This window comes from Rhincodon typus, chromosome 37, assembly GCF_021869965.1.
Source record: "Rhincodon typus isolate 14 chromosome 37, sRhiTyp1.1, whole genome shotgun sequence".
NCBI lineage: Eukaryota > Metazoa > Chordata > Chondrichthyes > Orectolobiformes > Rhincodontidae > Rhincodon > Rhincodon typus.
The window spans coordinates 15751464-15766329 of NC_063368.1; the positions used below are offsets into that span (position 1 = coordinate 15751464).

The 14866-nt window shown below is 42.1% G+C and overlaps 1 protein-coding gene across 1 annotated transcript in view; it reads right to left on the reverse strand.

The window, feature by feature from the left end:
- Nucleotides 1-14866, reverse strand: part of LOC109913113 (synaptotagmin-1-like) — a 137964-nt gene that overhangs the window by 30467 nt on the left and 92631 nt on the right. Inside the window, exons 3-4 of the mRNA XM_048617657.1 lie at nt 11999-12180; nt 4007-4120 (exon numbers count right to left, since the gene is read on the reverse strand). Coding sequence (XP_048473614.1) covers nt 4007-4120; nt 11999-12180 — 296 coding nt within the window. The remainder of the gene's footprint in view (nt 1-4006; nt 4121-11998; nt 12181-14866) is intronic.

Consider the following 14866-nt stretch of genomic DNA (forward strand, 5'->3'; position numbering starts at 1 on the left):
AGACCATTGTTCTGCCATTCTCACATTCTGATTACTTACAACATCCTTACTTCCCCAGCACTCCATTCCACTCCCCCCCACCAACTATTGTATAAATGCTGCCCCCTTGACACTTCACATTAGATTGCTCTCCCTCCACGGATGTGGCCTGACCTGCTGTGATTTCCAGCACTTTTGTTTTCAGGTCACTGATCCATACAGACCAGGTGAGTGAGATGCCTGATTCTTGGCTTGGGACTGAGTTAGCTGATCTCGGTTAAGGTGGCAGTAAAGGGATTATGACTCATCCAAGTGCTCCTGGGTCAGAGAAGGGTGAGGAAAACTGACTTTCCAATTGTGATCCAAAAAGACCTCCTGTTGTAACATGTCCCATGGGGTGGGGAATGGGTGAGGGAAAGGACCAGGCTCAGCTTCCCAGTTTACATGCTTGTTTTTAAAAGCCAACAATTTTGGCTCTGCGACACAGACTTGAAAGGTGCTGGAGGGCAATGGAGCCCAATGAGGAGGAAGATGGTCAGCAAAAGGACAGGATGTCAGGAGCTGTTGAATACTGTGATGTGAGCTACTTACACATTACTCATGATACAATCCTAAAAGTACACTTAACAGGAGTAACTACTGCTCTTTTTCACCCTGGTGCATTCTTAAAAATATTGTCCTCTGAGCAACGCCAACAAACCTGTCCATGTATTGGTCAGTGCATTGAGTATGAGAGTTAGGAAGTCATATTGTGGCTGTACAGGACATTGGTTAGGCCACTTTTGGAACACGGCATTCAATTCTGGTCTCCTTGCTATAGGAAGGGTGTTGTTAAACTTGAAAGGGTTCAGAAAAGATTTACAAGGATGTTGCCAGGGTTGGAGGGTTTGAGCTATAGGGAGAGGCTGTATAGACTGGGGTTATTTTCCCTGGAGCGTCGGAGACTCAGGGGTGACTTTATAGAGGTTTATAAAATCATGAGAGGCATGAATAGAGTCAATAGCCAAGGTCTTTTCCCCCAGGTAAGAGATTTCAAAACTAGAGGGCATAGGTTTAAGGTAAGAGGGGTAAGATTTAAAAGGCAACGTTTTCACACAGAGGGTGGTGTGTGTATGGAATGAGCTGCCAGAGGAAGTGGTGGAGGCTGGTACAGTTATAACATTTAAAAGGCATCTGGATTGGTATATGAATAGGAAGGGTTTAGAGGGATATGGGCTAAATGTTGGCAAATGGGACTAAATTAATTTAGGATATTTGGTTGGTATGGACGAGTTGGACCAAAGGATCTGTTTCTGTGTTGTACATCTCTATGACTCTGTCACTCTATTTATTGTCTATCCCTGGCTCCCCTGACAACTGAGCATGCTGTCCAGCCATTTCTCAGTGCAGCAACAAGGGACTGATTTTTATCTTCCAGTCCAGATCGTGGGAACTCAGAGAAACATCGGAACACAAGGAGGCCATTCACCTTATCAAATTTGCCGCACCACACGTTTCAGTGTGTTTATAATTGACTTGTTACCAAAGGATGTTCCCAATTAGCAGGGAGTCCCATGGTCACAGCCTATGGATATGGGAGGTAGGTCATTTTGGACAGAGATGAGGAGAAATTTATTCATCCACAGAGCGGTGAGCTTGTGGAATTCTCTGTCGCTGAAAGCAGTTTTGGTGAAAACATTTAATGCTTTCACAAAGGAGATAGGTAGACTTCTTAAGTAACATCTGGATAACAAGGATAACTACATGAGGCTCCTACTTATTGACTACAGCTGTGCCTTCAACACCATAATTCCAGACAAACTCATCTCCAGAGACCTGGGTCTTGGCTCCCCACTCTGTAACTTGACATCTTGATGTCGAGACCGCAATCAGTAAGAATAGGTGACAACACCTTCTCGATGAGAACCCTCAACACCGTTGACCTGCGAAAATATATACTCAATCTCCTACTATACTCCTTATACACTTGCAACTGTGTGGCCAAATTCCACCCTAACTCCATTTACAAGTTTGCTGATGACACCACCGCTGTAGTTCCGATCTCAAACAACAATGAGATAGAGTACAGGAACAAGATCGAGTACTTAGCGGTATGGTATAAACACAACAATCTCGCCATCAATGTCAGCAAATTGAAGGCGCTGGTCATTGACTTCAGGAAGCGAAATTGAGGGCACATCCCTGTTTGCATCAATGGTGCTGGGGTGGAAATGGTCGATTGTGTCAAGTTCCTGGGACTGATGATTACCAACAAATCTACCCTGATCCACCCACGTAGCGGAATCGTCCAGAAAGCACAACAATGTCTCTACTTCCTCCAGAGGCTAAGGAAATTCAGCATGTCTACAAGAAATCTTACCAATTTTTATAGATGCACCATAGAAAGCAGATCCAGATAAATCACAACATGGTATGGCAATGCTCTGCCCAGGACCATAAGAAGCTACAGAGTTGTGAGCACAGACCAGCCCATCACACTAACCAGCCTTCCATCCATTGACTCCATCTATACTTCCCGCTGCCTGAGGAAACCAGCCAACATTATCAAAGACCCCTCCCACCATCCCCCCCTCCCGCCCCCCACCTCCACCACCCCCGTTATACTCTCTTCAACTCTCTTCCATCGGGCAGCAAGTTTGAATACACATATGAACACATTCAAGAACAGCTTCTTCCCCACTGTTATCATCAGACTTTTGAACAGATCTCTCAAATGTTAATGTTGATCCCTCTCTCTCTGCACTTTCTCTGTGGCTGTAACACTGTATCCTGCACTCTGTTCTGCTACCTTGATGCACTTTGCATGGTGAGATCTGCCTCTCTGTGATTCAGAAAATGCTCCTTTTACCTACCACGAAGAATGTAACCGGGTAATCATGCATGGGATGTGTGTGAGGAAATTTTATGTACAAAGGGAACATAGCTGGAATCAATTATACCTGACTGTTAGCTCACAGTGTGAGACATTCAAAACACATCAGTCCTATTACTCAGAGATAGTAGGAACTGCCCATGCTGGAATCTAAGATAACAAGGTGTAGAGCTGGATGAACAGGCAGGATCAGAGGAGCAGGAAAGCTGACGTTTCGGGTCTGGATCCTTCTTCAGAAGAATTTCAGAAAAAATACACCTTGTTATCTCAGTCCTGTTGCTGTTGCCTGTCTCTGAGAGACAATAGTATATACGTAGATGAAGATACACTCAGAGCTCTACAAAACTCAAATTAATTTATTAAGTACTTAACTAAACTACTGGAGATATCTCAATCACTGTCTTTCACTACCCTGGGCTCTGTAACTAACCCCAAATATTATTACCCAGGACAGTTGGCAGCTGGCCATCTTCACTACACCTCCTGACATCCTTGATTCGTTCACAGGACGAGGGCGTCAATGACTAGGCCAGCATTTATTGTCCATCCCTAATTGCTCAGAGAGTAGTTATGAGTCAACCACATTACTGTGGGTGTGGGGCCATATGAAGGCCAGACTAGGTAAGGATAGCAGTTTTCTTCCCTAAAGGAAGAAGTGAGCCAGATTGGGTTTTTCTGACAATGGATTCACAGTCATCATTAGACTGTTAATTCCAGATATTTATTTAATTCAAATGTCACCATCTGCCATGGCAGGATTCAAACCCAGGTCCCCAGAACATCACTGGGTCTCTGGATTAGCAGTCCAGCGATAATACCACTGGCCATTGCCTCCCCTCAAGTACAGTACTTCTTGCAACAGTTATCTTCAAAGTTCTGCTGAAAAATTAAGGATTTTCTGGCTGCTTTATACACAGGTCTCTGTGTCAAGTGTATGGCTTATTTGGAATTATCCACGCATGTGACCAAACCTGAAAGTTTTGGCCAAATACATGCCTTATTTGGTAGAGACAGCAGTTACTAATTTCCTGCAATCTTAGCTCTTAGCAGACTTGAATGACTCAGCATAATTCCACTCAGATAACAGCCCATTGTAAAGTCTCTTATCAGTTCCTGCTATCTTCAGCCTTACACAAAGTGAATTGAGACACAAACCTGTCCATTCTGGAAGTCGTAATCCAGAGAATATTGCAGCTTTCCAAGCTTTTCCTCCTCTTTCTTTTCATCTCCAAGTAAACTTGGATCCAAATCTTCCACATCGGGCTGAACCTTGAATTCCAAAGTAGAGAGAAGATTAAAACTCACGCACATTCAGTAAAGCTGAACTTACTGACTCTTCCTTACCCAACGCTGCTGCATCTAACTTGCTTCTTTTAATTGAAAAGTTTAAATGAAGATACAAGGCAAAATATTGGATATTCTTATTAGTCTCCATGGGGAGACTTCCCAACTGTGTGGGGCAGGTGCACTGGAACTTTGATTCCATCCCATCTAATTCAGCTGTGCTGTAGATCTGTGCTATAGATCTCTATGACTTATCCTAATGGAAAGGCAATGCTTACCTCAGGTATACCCTCAGCCTTTTAGGTAAGGGTTTGGTCAAGACTGAACAGTAAATGGAAGTGAACCAACGTTTGGTAGTCAGATTTTAAATTGGAAAATAAGAATGAGGGGAAAGTCATTCGGGAAGGAAACAGAAGCTGAGGAATCATACAGAGAAATTAGTTTATGTAGGAGAAAGTTTTACAATTTTAACATCATTAGAAATAACCACCTTTTTACCTCCAAACTCTCATCATGTCTACCATTGTCCATTTTCTGATAATCTATACATGTTTGCAATTTTTAAAACAATATTTCTCCCTGCACTTGTCTGCATACAATAGTACAGACCTTCATGTCAGATTAAAACGTGTGATAGTGAGTCAGCTACATGCTTTATATCACTCCCAATTGACTTCAACACAAATAAAAAATTGGGTGAGATAGAAAACCAACTTGCTATCATCCATTTGCATGTCTGCCGTCTGCAAGGCGAAGTCAGGAGTGTGATGGAATACTCCCCAAATGCCTGGATGGGCTTAGCTTCAATAACACTCAAGAAGTTGACACCATCCAGGACAAAGCAGCCCACTGGATTGGCACCATATCTACAAACATTGACTCTCTCCACGACTGACGCTCAGTAGCAGTAGTGTGTACAATCCACAAGGTGCACTGCAGAAATTCACCAAAGTCCCTTAGACAGTACCTTCCAAGCCCACTTCCATCTAGAAGGACAAGGGAATCAGATACATGGGAACACTACTGTAGTGATTGTAACGTGGTCGGCCAGCTGGGCATCATAGAATATTAGTTACCTGTTTGGGGCTGTTAATCTGGTCCAATCAGGGAACCCTGGCTGACATATAAAAAGGGGAGTGTCAGAGTTGATGACACTCTGGTCGCTGACTCTGAATGAGGCAGTATTAAAGTCAAGGACTATACATGTGAAAGTAAAGGGTGACTTGGTGAAGGACACTGGCTTCTGTGGAGTTATTTCAACTATCGCCTGCAAGTTCCACTTCAAGCCTTTCACCATCCTGACTTGGAAATATATCACTGTTCCTTCAGAGTCACTGGGTCAAAATCCTGGAATTCCCTCCCTAAGGGCATTGTGGGTCAATCTCCAGCACAAGGACTGTAGCAGTTCAAGAAGGCAGCTCACCACTACCTTCTCAACAGCAACTTGGGACAGGCAATAATGCTGGCAGTTAGCAACACCCACTTCCCAAGAACGAATTAAAAAATAAATTATACTGTTGCTGAAAACAAGGTCTATCCCCAACATTCTCAGCAGTGTTTCTACTTATTGTCACTCATTAATTACCCAGTGGGACAAGGAACTGGTCAGCTCTTTGTGAATGCACCAAGCATGACACATTACGAAATAAACATTATGATATATTATGTGTTACAATAAAGATATTACTCCAAGTTTTCAAATTCCTGGATCAGTGGGGTGATCATGCAAGAATGAAAGTTCAACAGCAACAAAACTTTCAGGAATGGCAAGAGGACGCTGGTTCGGAATTATGAAGGTTAAAGTCAGTATAGATGCCAGGAAGTATTTCTTTACACAGAGAATGATCAACAGCTGAAGGAGTTTCCTGGAAGTAGAGACTGAGGTCAGAATACTAGTATCATTTAAGGAACAGCAGCTGTAGTAAGGAAGAAAACAGGGTTGCATATTGCGCAGATGGGATCAAAGAAATTAAAAGAATCTCCTGCCTCTGGTGCTATCTTATGATCTTGGGGATAAACTTGTATCTTATCAGAGTAGATAACTCAAGGGCATGGGTGTTGAATTTCCACGCATGATTCCTATGTGCAATTAAAATTCTTGGCAAATCAGTTCGTGCAAATTCCAGTGTATTGGTTACATCTCCACACAGGGTTTTACAATTTGCAAAGCTGGATGGACATTTGTCCAGTACATATATGTTGAAACTTCTTACCCCAAGTTTCATGGGGCAAAAGATTATGTATTTGTCTTTCTCACCCAGTGACCCCCCCAGGCCCCATGTCACCCCGATCACAACAACGTCTTGCTGGTTTTGTTCTGTGCTTGTGAGGCTGCTCTATAAAGTGAGGCAGGAAGGATTTCGATGTGGGGGAACAGTGACAGTTTGCAAGAGCTAAGTGGAGAAATAGTTGTATGGCAGCGATGGGGAAATAGCACAGTTCTGCTCTAGGTTCTCCAATCTCAGAAAGACTGTCAGTGTGATATATTCTTTCACAGTTGTCGGTGTCACTCACAAGCCAGCATTTGTTGCCCATCCCTAATTGCCCTTCAACTAGGCCATTTCAGAGGGAAGTTAAGAGTCAAAACCATTGCTGTGGCTCTGGAGTCATATGTAGGTCAGACCAGGAAAGGATGGCTGACACCCTTCCCTAAACTAGCATCTGTATCTGCTGACGCTGAGGAGCATGTCAAGGAGCAGTGAAATATCTGACTTAAATTGAAACAAACATAGCATAAGATCATAAGAACTAGGAGCAGGAGTGGGCCATTCAGCCCCTTGAGCCTGTTCTGTCATTTAATACGATCATGGCTGATCTCATCTCGGCCTCAACTCTGCTTTCCTGTCCGCTGTCCATGACCCTTCAAGCTGTTACTAATTAAAAATCTGTCTATTTCTTCCTTAAATTTATTCAGTGTCCTGACGTCCGCTGCATTCTGGGGAAATGAATTCCACAGATTCACAGCCCTTTGAGAGAAATGGTTTCTCCTCAGCTCTGTTTTAAATCTGCCACCCCTTATCCAAAAACATTCTAGTTTGCCCCAAATGATGAACACCCTGTCTATGTCTACTTTGTCAATCCCCTTTAGCATCTTACATATCTCAATTAGATCTCCTCTTATTCTTATAGCAAGTATAGGCCTAAGCTGCACAATCTCTCCTCATAAAACAAGATTTTCATCTCTGAAACTAATTGAGTGAACCTTCTCTGAACTGCCTCCAATACATACTTACATAAAGAATGGTTAAAAACCTAACAAAGCCTTCAAAAAGAAAAGAAAAATACATAGGTGCAAAGAAAAGCTTAAATAAAATAGAAATGTTTTTCCAGACATCAGATTTGTGTTGCACATGCAAAAGAAAATCAGAAGTCAGCCTGCACAATTGGAATTTATCATTGTCAACATTTCGGTCCGGTGATCCTTTCTCAGTTCTGTGACCCAAAACGTTAACTCTAATTTCTCTGCACAGATGCTGCCAGACCTGCTGAGCTTTTCCAGCAATTTCTGTTTTTGTCTCTGATTTCAGCATCTGCATTTCTTTTGAAATTCATCATTGATTGCTTGTGTGAGCAGATACTCTCTTTTACAACAATCAATGGTAGTTTCAGGGTTGCCATTACTAAGATTATTATATTATAATATCAATTTACTCATTAATCGAATTTATGTTCCAGTGGGATTTGAACCCAAAGATTTAAGCCTAGGCCTCAGGATTATTAGCTCAGCAACATTACCACTATTATCACCATCTCCAGATGATGCTAGGGATGTTTTGTGTATTCCTGAGCTGGAGAAATTAAAAAAGAAAGGCTCACAAATGGAGACCACCCACTTGGTGGAAATATCTGGCAGCCTTTGGTGCCAAATTAGCTGGCAAGTTTGAGTTAAGAGGAAAACCTCACTTCAACCAACCTGTCAGGAGCGAAACTGACCAAAATAAAGGGAGATGTTTGCCTTCAAGGAAGGAAATGCAAACAAATATACAAATTAGGAGAAAGAGTAGGCCACTCAGCCCTTCCAGTCTCCTCCTTCATTCATTAAGATCATGGCTAATCTGGTTACTCCACATTCCTGCCCATCCCAGATAACCTCGCACTCCTTTGTTTATCAAGAATTTATCTACCTCTGCCTGAAAAATATTCAAACACTCTGCTTCCGCTGCCTTTTGAGAAAGCTCCAATGGATAGGGTGAATAGCCAAGGTCTTTTCCCCAGGGTAGGGGAGTCCAAAACTAGAGGGCATAGGTTTAAGGTGAAAGAGGAAAGATTTAAAAGGGACCTGAGGGGTAACTTTTTCACACAGAGGGTGGTGTGTGTGTGGAATGAGATGCCAGAGGAAGTGGTGGAGGCTGATACAACTATAAACTTTAAAAGGCATCTGGATGGGTACATGAATAGGAAGGGTTCAGAAGGATATGGGCCAAATGCTGGCAAATGGGACTAGATTTATTTAGGATATCTGGTTGGTATGGATGAGTTGGACCGAATGGTCTGTTTCCACGCTGTACAGCTCGATGACTCTGTGACTCACGATCGTCTCTGAGAATAAAATAGCCTTATCTCTATCTTAAATGGGTGACCCCTTATTTTCAAACAGTGACCTCTAGTTATAGATCCTCCCATAGGAGGAAACATCTCTCCACATCCACCCAGTCAAGATGTCTCAGGATTTTTTCTGGTTTAATCATGTTGCCCCTTACTCTTCCAAATTCTGGCAGATACAAGTCTCGCCTGTCCAATCTTGCCTCATAAAGCAATGTGCCCATTCCAGGTACTGTTCTGGAAAACCTTTTCTGAACTACACTCAATGTCTAGTGGCATTATTGCTAGACTGTTAATCCAGAAGCTGAGCTCATATTCTGAGGACCTGGGTTCAAATTCCATCGTGGTAGGTGGTGGAATATGAATTCAATAAAAATCTGAAATTAGGAGTCTCGTGATGACCATGAAACCATTGTCAATTGTTGGAAAAACTCATCTAGTTTACTGATGACCTTTAGGGAAGGAAACTGCCATCCTTACCCGATCTGGCCTACACGTGACTCCAGACTCACAGCAATGTGGTTGACTCTTAACTGCAATAAATACTGACCTAGCCAGTGATGCCCTCAGCCGGTGAATGAATAACAAAATACTCCAAACGTGGTACCATCAATGGCCTATATAACTGAAGCATTACTTGCCTACTTTTATATTTAATTCCCCTTGCAATGAATGCCAACATTCAATTAGCTTTCCGAATTGTTTGCTGTACCCATATTCTTTCAAGGACCCAAAATCCTTCGACATCTCAGAGGCAACAGAGTAGCGTAACTGCCAGTACACACGATCATCCAAAGCTGATTCTTCCTGTTTGTTCAAAAACCTCACGAATGTGATAGTTTCCTTGTACTACTCCAAACTGTTGTGAAATTGAGACAGTATTTTTTAAAATTATTATTCATTGGATGTTGTGTCATTGACTAGACCACCAATTACTGCCTATTGGGCAATTAAGAGTCAACCACATTGCTGTAGGCCTGGAGTCACATGTAGGCCAGAGCAGGTAAGAATGGCACATTTCCTTTCCTAAAGACAGTCAGATGTTTTTCCTCTCCAACAACCAATAACAGCTTCATTATTATCATTAGACTCTTAAGGCCAGATTTTTATGAGATTCAAATTCTAGTTTCTGGCATAGCAGGATTTGAACCAGGTTTGCCTGAGTCTTTAAGATTATTGGGGTCTAGCAATAATACCACTAAGCCATTGCCTTCCCATAATATTACATTTAACAATGTTTGGGTCAATTGCCAATACATTGTGATAGCTTCAAGGCAAGTGTGAGTTGTCACTACCTATGATGGATCACCCAATGCTATGAAACTATCAAAAAATGATGGCAATTAAATTCAGAAAATTAGACCCAGATTTTCATCACAGATCACTCATAAAGTTAATCTCTGCTGACAGTCATGCTATGAGTCACCAAAAAACTCAATTCTTCCTTTATTCCTGCAGGGAAAAGAATTCTGTTTATTCCTTACTTTGTGCCAACAATAGACCTTCTTTGACATAATCTAATTGTACATGTATTCTTTGTTACTCCTTATTTGTTATTCAGTCTTAGGCCTCAGCTGGAGTATTCAGTTCTGGGCAGCATACCCTGAGAAGGATTTTAAGGTCCAACAAAGGAGAGGAAAGATGTACTAGAGTGGTGCTGACAGATTTCAGTCATGTGGACATCATAAAGCAAAGAAGGTTAAGAGGGGATTTGATAGAGGGGCACAAAATCATGCAGGATTTTGGTAGAGCACCAATAAATAAGGAAAATTTGTTTTCAGGGCAGTGATAATCAGACGGCGCAGCGTTAAGATGACTGGCAAAATACCCAAGACAACATAAGGAAAAACATTTTAATGCAAGCAGTTAGAATTTGGAATGCTGTGCTTGAAAGGGTGGTAGATTCAAGCAATGGTAACTCTAAAAATGGTAACTTTCAAAAGAAAATTAGATAAATACTTGAAGAGGAAAATAATTGCAGTGATAGGAAATAAAAAAGCAAGCAGTTAATTGGATAGTATCAACAATAAGCTGGCTCAGGCATGATGGACTGAATGTCCTCCCTTGGCACTATACCCTATGATGGTTCTGTGATCTTGTTCACATTGTTTTCTCATCCCAATCATTCCAATAGTCCATGCATCATTTAAAAAGAAGCAGGAAAATCCTGAGCATGTACCAGTTGTCTAAGGGAGGGCTCTCAATGTCCTGGGTTCAAGTCCCAGCTGCTCCAGAGGTGTTTAATTTTTTTTATTATTTATTCTCTCATGGGATGTGGATGTCACTGGCTGGATCAGCATTTATTGCCTGTCCCTAATTGCCCTTCGAGAAGGTGGTGGTGAGCTACCTTCTTGAACCGCTACAGTCCATGTGGTGTGGGCAGACACACAATGCTGTTAGGCAGGATTTTGACTCAGTGACACTGAAGGAACGGCGATATAGTTCCAAGTCAGGATGGTGAGTGGGAACTTGCAGGCTGCAGTATTCCTGTATGTCTGCTGCCCTTCTTCCAGATCGTAGCGGTCATGGGTTTGGAAGTTGCTAAGGATTCTTGGTGAGTTACTGCAGTGCATCTTGTGGACAGTACACATTGCTGCTATTGAGCGTTGGTGACGGAGGGAGTGGATGATTGTGGATGTGGTGCCAATCAAACAGTCCTGGATGGTGTCAAGTTTCCTGAGTGTTGTTAGAGCTGCACCCATCCAGGCAAGTGGGGAGTATTCCATCACACTTCTGACTTGTGCCTTGTAGATGGTGCACAGGCTTTGGGGAGTCAGAAGGTGAGTTACTCACTGCAGTATTCCAAGCCTCTGATCTGCTCTTGCAGTCATTGGTGAGTCCAAGTTAAATTTCTGGTCAATGGTAACCCATCTGGATAATACTGCAGATAACAAGGTGTAGAGCTGGATGAACACAGCAGGCCAAGCAGCATCAGAGGAGCAGGAAAGCTGATGTTTCGGGCCTAGACCTTCTCAGATTCTCCAGCATCTGCAGTTCCTACTATCTCTGGGACAATACTGCAAGTTTGTTAGTCTTAAGGGGGGAAAACACAACTTACATTTTAACATGGCATTTACCAGTTTCTGGTCTATTGGCCTCCCTTTTCTCTTCATTGATACTGATGGATTGGCTCTCTATTTCACCATTTCAGATCGTAAGCACTGGCAAATCAACTCTTATTTGCTCTTTAGACACACAAGCGCTCATCCTAGCATCATGATTCTCTGATTTTTACTTACCATCCTGAAGCAATTGAGATTACAAACTCAAGAAGAGGTACATTAAGAAAAGCAAACTTCAAAGCCTTCTAGCTTCACTTACCTTGTCAATGTATCTCTTCCCCAGATCTTTCACTTCTTTCATGTTGATTTGAGCTTTGCCTTTGTCTTTCCCTTTCTTTTGCTTCTTCTTCTTGGAGCAGCATTTCTTACAGACACAGAAGCAGCAGCACAGGAGGAGCAGGCAAACGACAACTATTATAGTAGCCAAGGCCCAAGGTGGAACTATTGCAAGTAGAGCAGGGATTGGGTGGGGGTTTCAGATGGGGACACAAATCAAAATGAAGGGTTAAAGTCATTTTCAAGCAATGCAATGTCGCACAGTATTTTTTTAATTTGGGATTAGGAGAATAAATGGATTTAAGGTACGGATCTCTGAAAGAGCTATTCAATTATTCCCATCTTTTTTCCTCTGAGCCTTTCTCTTATTTAGAGACATATTCAACTTCCCTCTGCAAATTATGACTGAATTTGTTTCCACTGACCTTTCAGAGAGTGTACTCCCCACCCCACACAGATCATAACAACCTATTTCGTGATAAACACTTATCACTTAATTCCCCCTTTGGTAGATAGAGGGAAACTACTTCTGTTGATTGTGTTCCAGGACTAAGGGGCATTGTCTAAAATCTAGATGTGAACTAGGGCTAGATAAGGCAAGGTGATAGCCTAGTGGTAGTATTACTGGGTTACTCATCTAGAGATCCAAGTAAATGCTCTGGGGACTCAGGTTCAAGTCCCACCAAGACAGATGGTGCAATTTGGATTCAATAAAAATCTGCAATTAAGTGTCTAACCATGATCATGAATACATTGTTGAGGAAAAACCTGTCTGGATTCCAAATGTCATTTAGGGAAGGAAACTACCATCCTAGCCTACATATGACTCCAGACCCACAAAAATGTGGTTGACTCTTAACTGCCCTCTGGGCGACAAATACAATGCCATGGATGAATAAAAAAAAACCTTTTAGGAATGTGGTTTGGAATTCTCTCCCACAATGGCACTTGATGGTCAATCAATTACTAATTTTAATCTGAGATACGTAGAGATTTGTAAACCAGAAGCATTAAGTAATATGGGGAAAAGTCAACAATATGGAGTTGGGTCTCATATCAACTCTGAGCACACTGAAAGGCAGGACAGGTTTGAGGGACTGACTGGTCTATTCTTGTAGTTGTGGTATCTGAAGTGTTTTTTTCTGGAAGTCTGGAGACTTAGACTACCTGAAAATTTGTCATACCTCAGAAATGTTAATTTATTTCTGCCAATTTGACATTCCTTCTGTTAAATTTTGACTGGCCTATAATGCCATGGGCACATGGGTTCTCAACAACAGTACAGACCAGAGAATTAATTGTAAGGCCTTCTTGGTTTGTGTTGTTTACTTTCTCTCTGCCCTGGTCTGATGCATTACCACGAAAATAGAGTGTGTTCCTTTAACCAGCCATAGGCACCCAATTCACTCCAACCTCCCAGAACACTTGAATATCATAAATGAAGTGATAAACTCAATTTAGACAATCATCATGTAGCTGTTAAAGTGCATTTGACACACAATGTACATGTTACTAAACTTATAAAACTGATACGGCTGTAAAGAACAGACAGTCCAGTAGAGGTGAGATAATGAAAAAAATGAATGTATATATCATGGCAAGACATTTATGCCACAGACGGAGATCTTTGTGTCTATTCCAATACTTCGCTGGAAGAATTAAAAGAAATCTCACTTTGTTGTTCTTTGTTTCAAATATTTATTCACTGAATGAATGTAGTAGTCTCTGCTTCAACTACTCCTTATGTGAAAGCAGCAATTACTTTTACAACTGTTGGTTTGAAGACATTTCTTAATGACAGTTCTAAATTGGCCCCTCTTCCAAAACTCCTCAACCCACAAGAGTCAGATCAATAGTTTTCACAAAACACATTTCGATTACCTGAAGAGCATTAGTTGCACATCGCATTAGAGTCTTCACCTGGGTTTACTATGATCTAACATGTAGATTAGGTTTCAAGCTGGCATCATTAAAAGAACACTTATGTTTGGGTACTGGCTCTGCAATACATGGTGCTTGCTGTCTGATTTAGATCATGGAGCATAGCAGATGAAACAGCAGGGTTCCCAGATGTTTGAAGCTACCTGTGCTCAAGTTGCTGAATCTCTCAGAATAAGAGAATCCCTGCACTGTGGAAATGGGCCATTCAGCCCAATCAAGTCTGCACCGACCCTCTGAAGAACAGGCCACCCAGACCCATTCCCCTACCTTGTAAGCCTGCAATTCCCATTGAGCCAATCCACCTAACCTGCATGTGTTTGGACTGTGGGAGGAAACCAGAGCACCTGGAGGGAACCCATGCTTACACAAGGAGAATGTGCAAACTCCACACAGACAGTCACCTGAGGGTGGAATTGAACCCGGGTCCCTGGAGCTGTGAGACAGCAGTGCTAACCACTGAGCTATGACACGAGGTAGAAACCAGTAAGCATAGAACCACATTGACGGTCGACTTGGGCAGCAAGAGTTTCCAGCTCTGGTTGGATATTACTCTTGAGGATTCATCACTTGGCTTCCTGCCTCCAATTGCCACACATCATCATTGACCACACAGTATGTTTATCCTTGTGACCCACAGCTGATTAGAAAATGAACAGATTGCTTTGCTGCCTGATTGAACGACATTTGATTATCAAATCAAACATCCCTTTTTGGCCCATCTCCAAGATGTTTCAAACAACTCAAGTATTCAGAGAACATGAGAAAGAAAGATAACTTCTTGATGCCTTGTGTTTGCTTTTTCCTGTGTCACCCTAAAAGATCTAAGCCTTCTAGATCAGTTACTAAATCCTGGAAATTCCAAGGCTGTCAAGACCAGAAATGCTTTGGAAAATGTAGCAGGAAAGGCTGG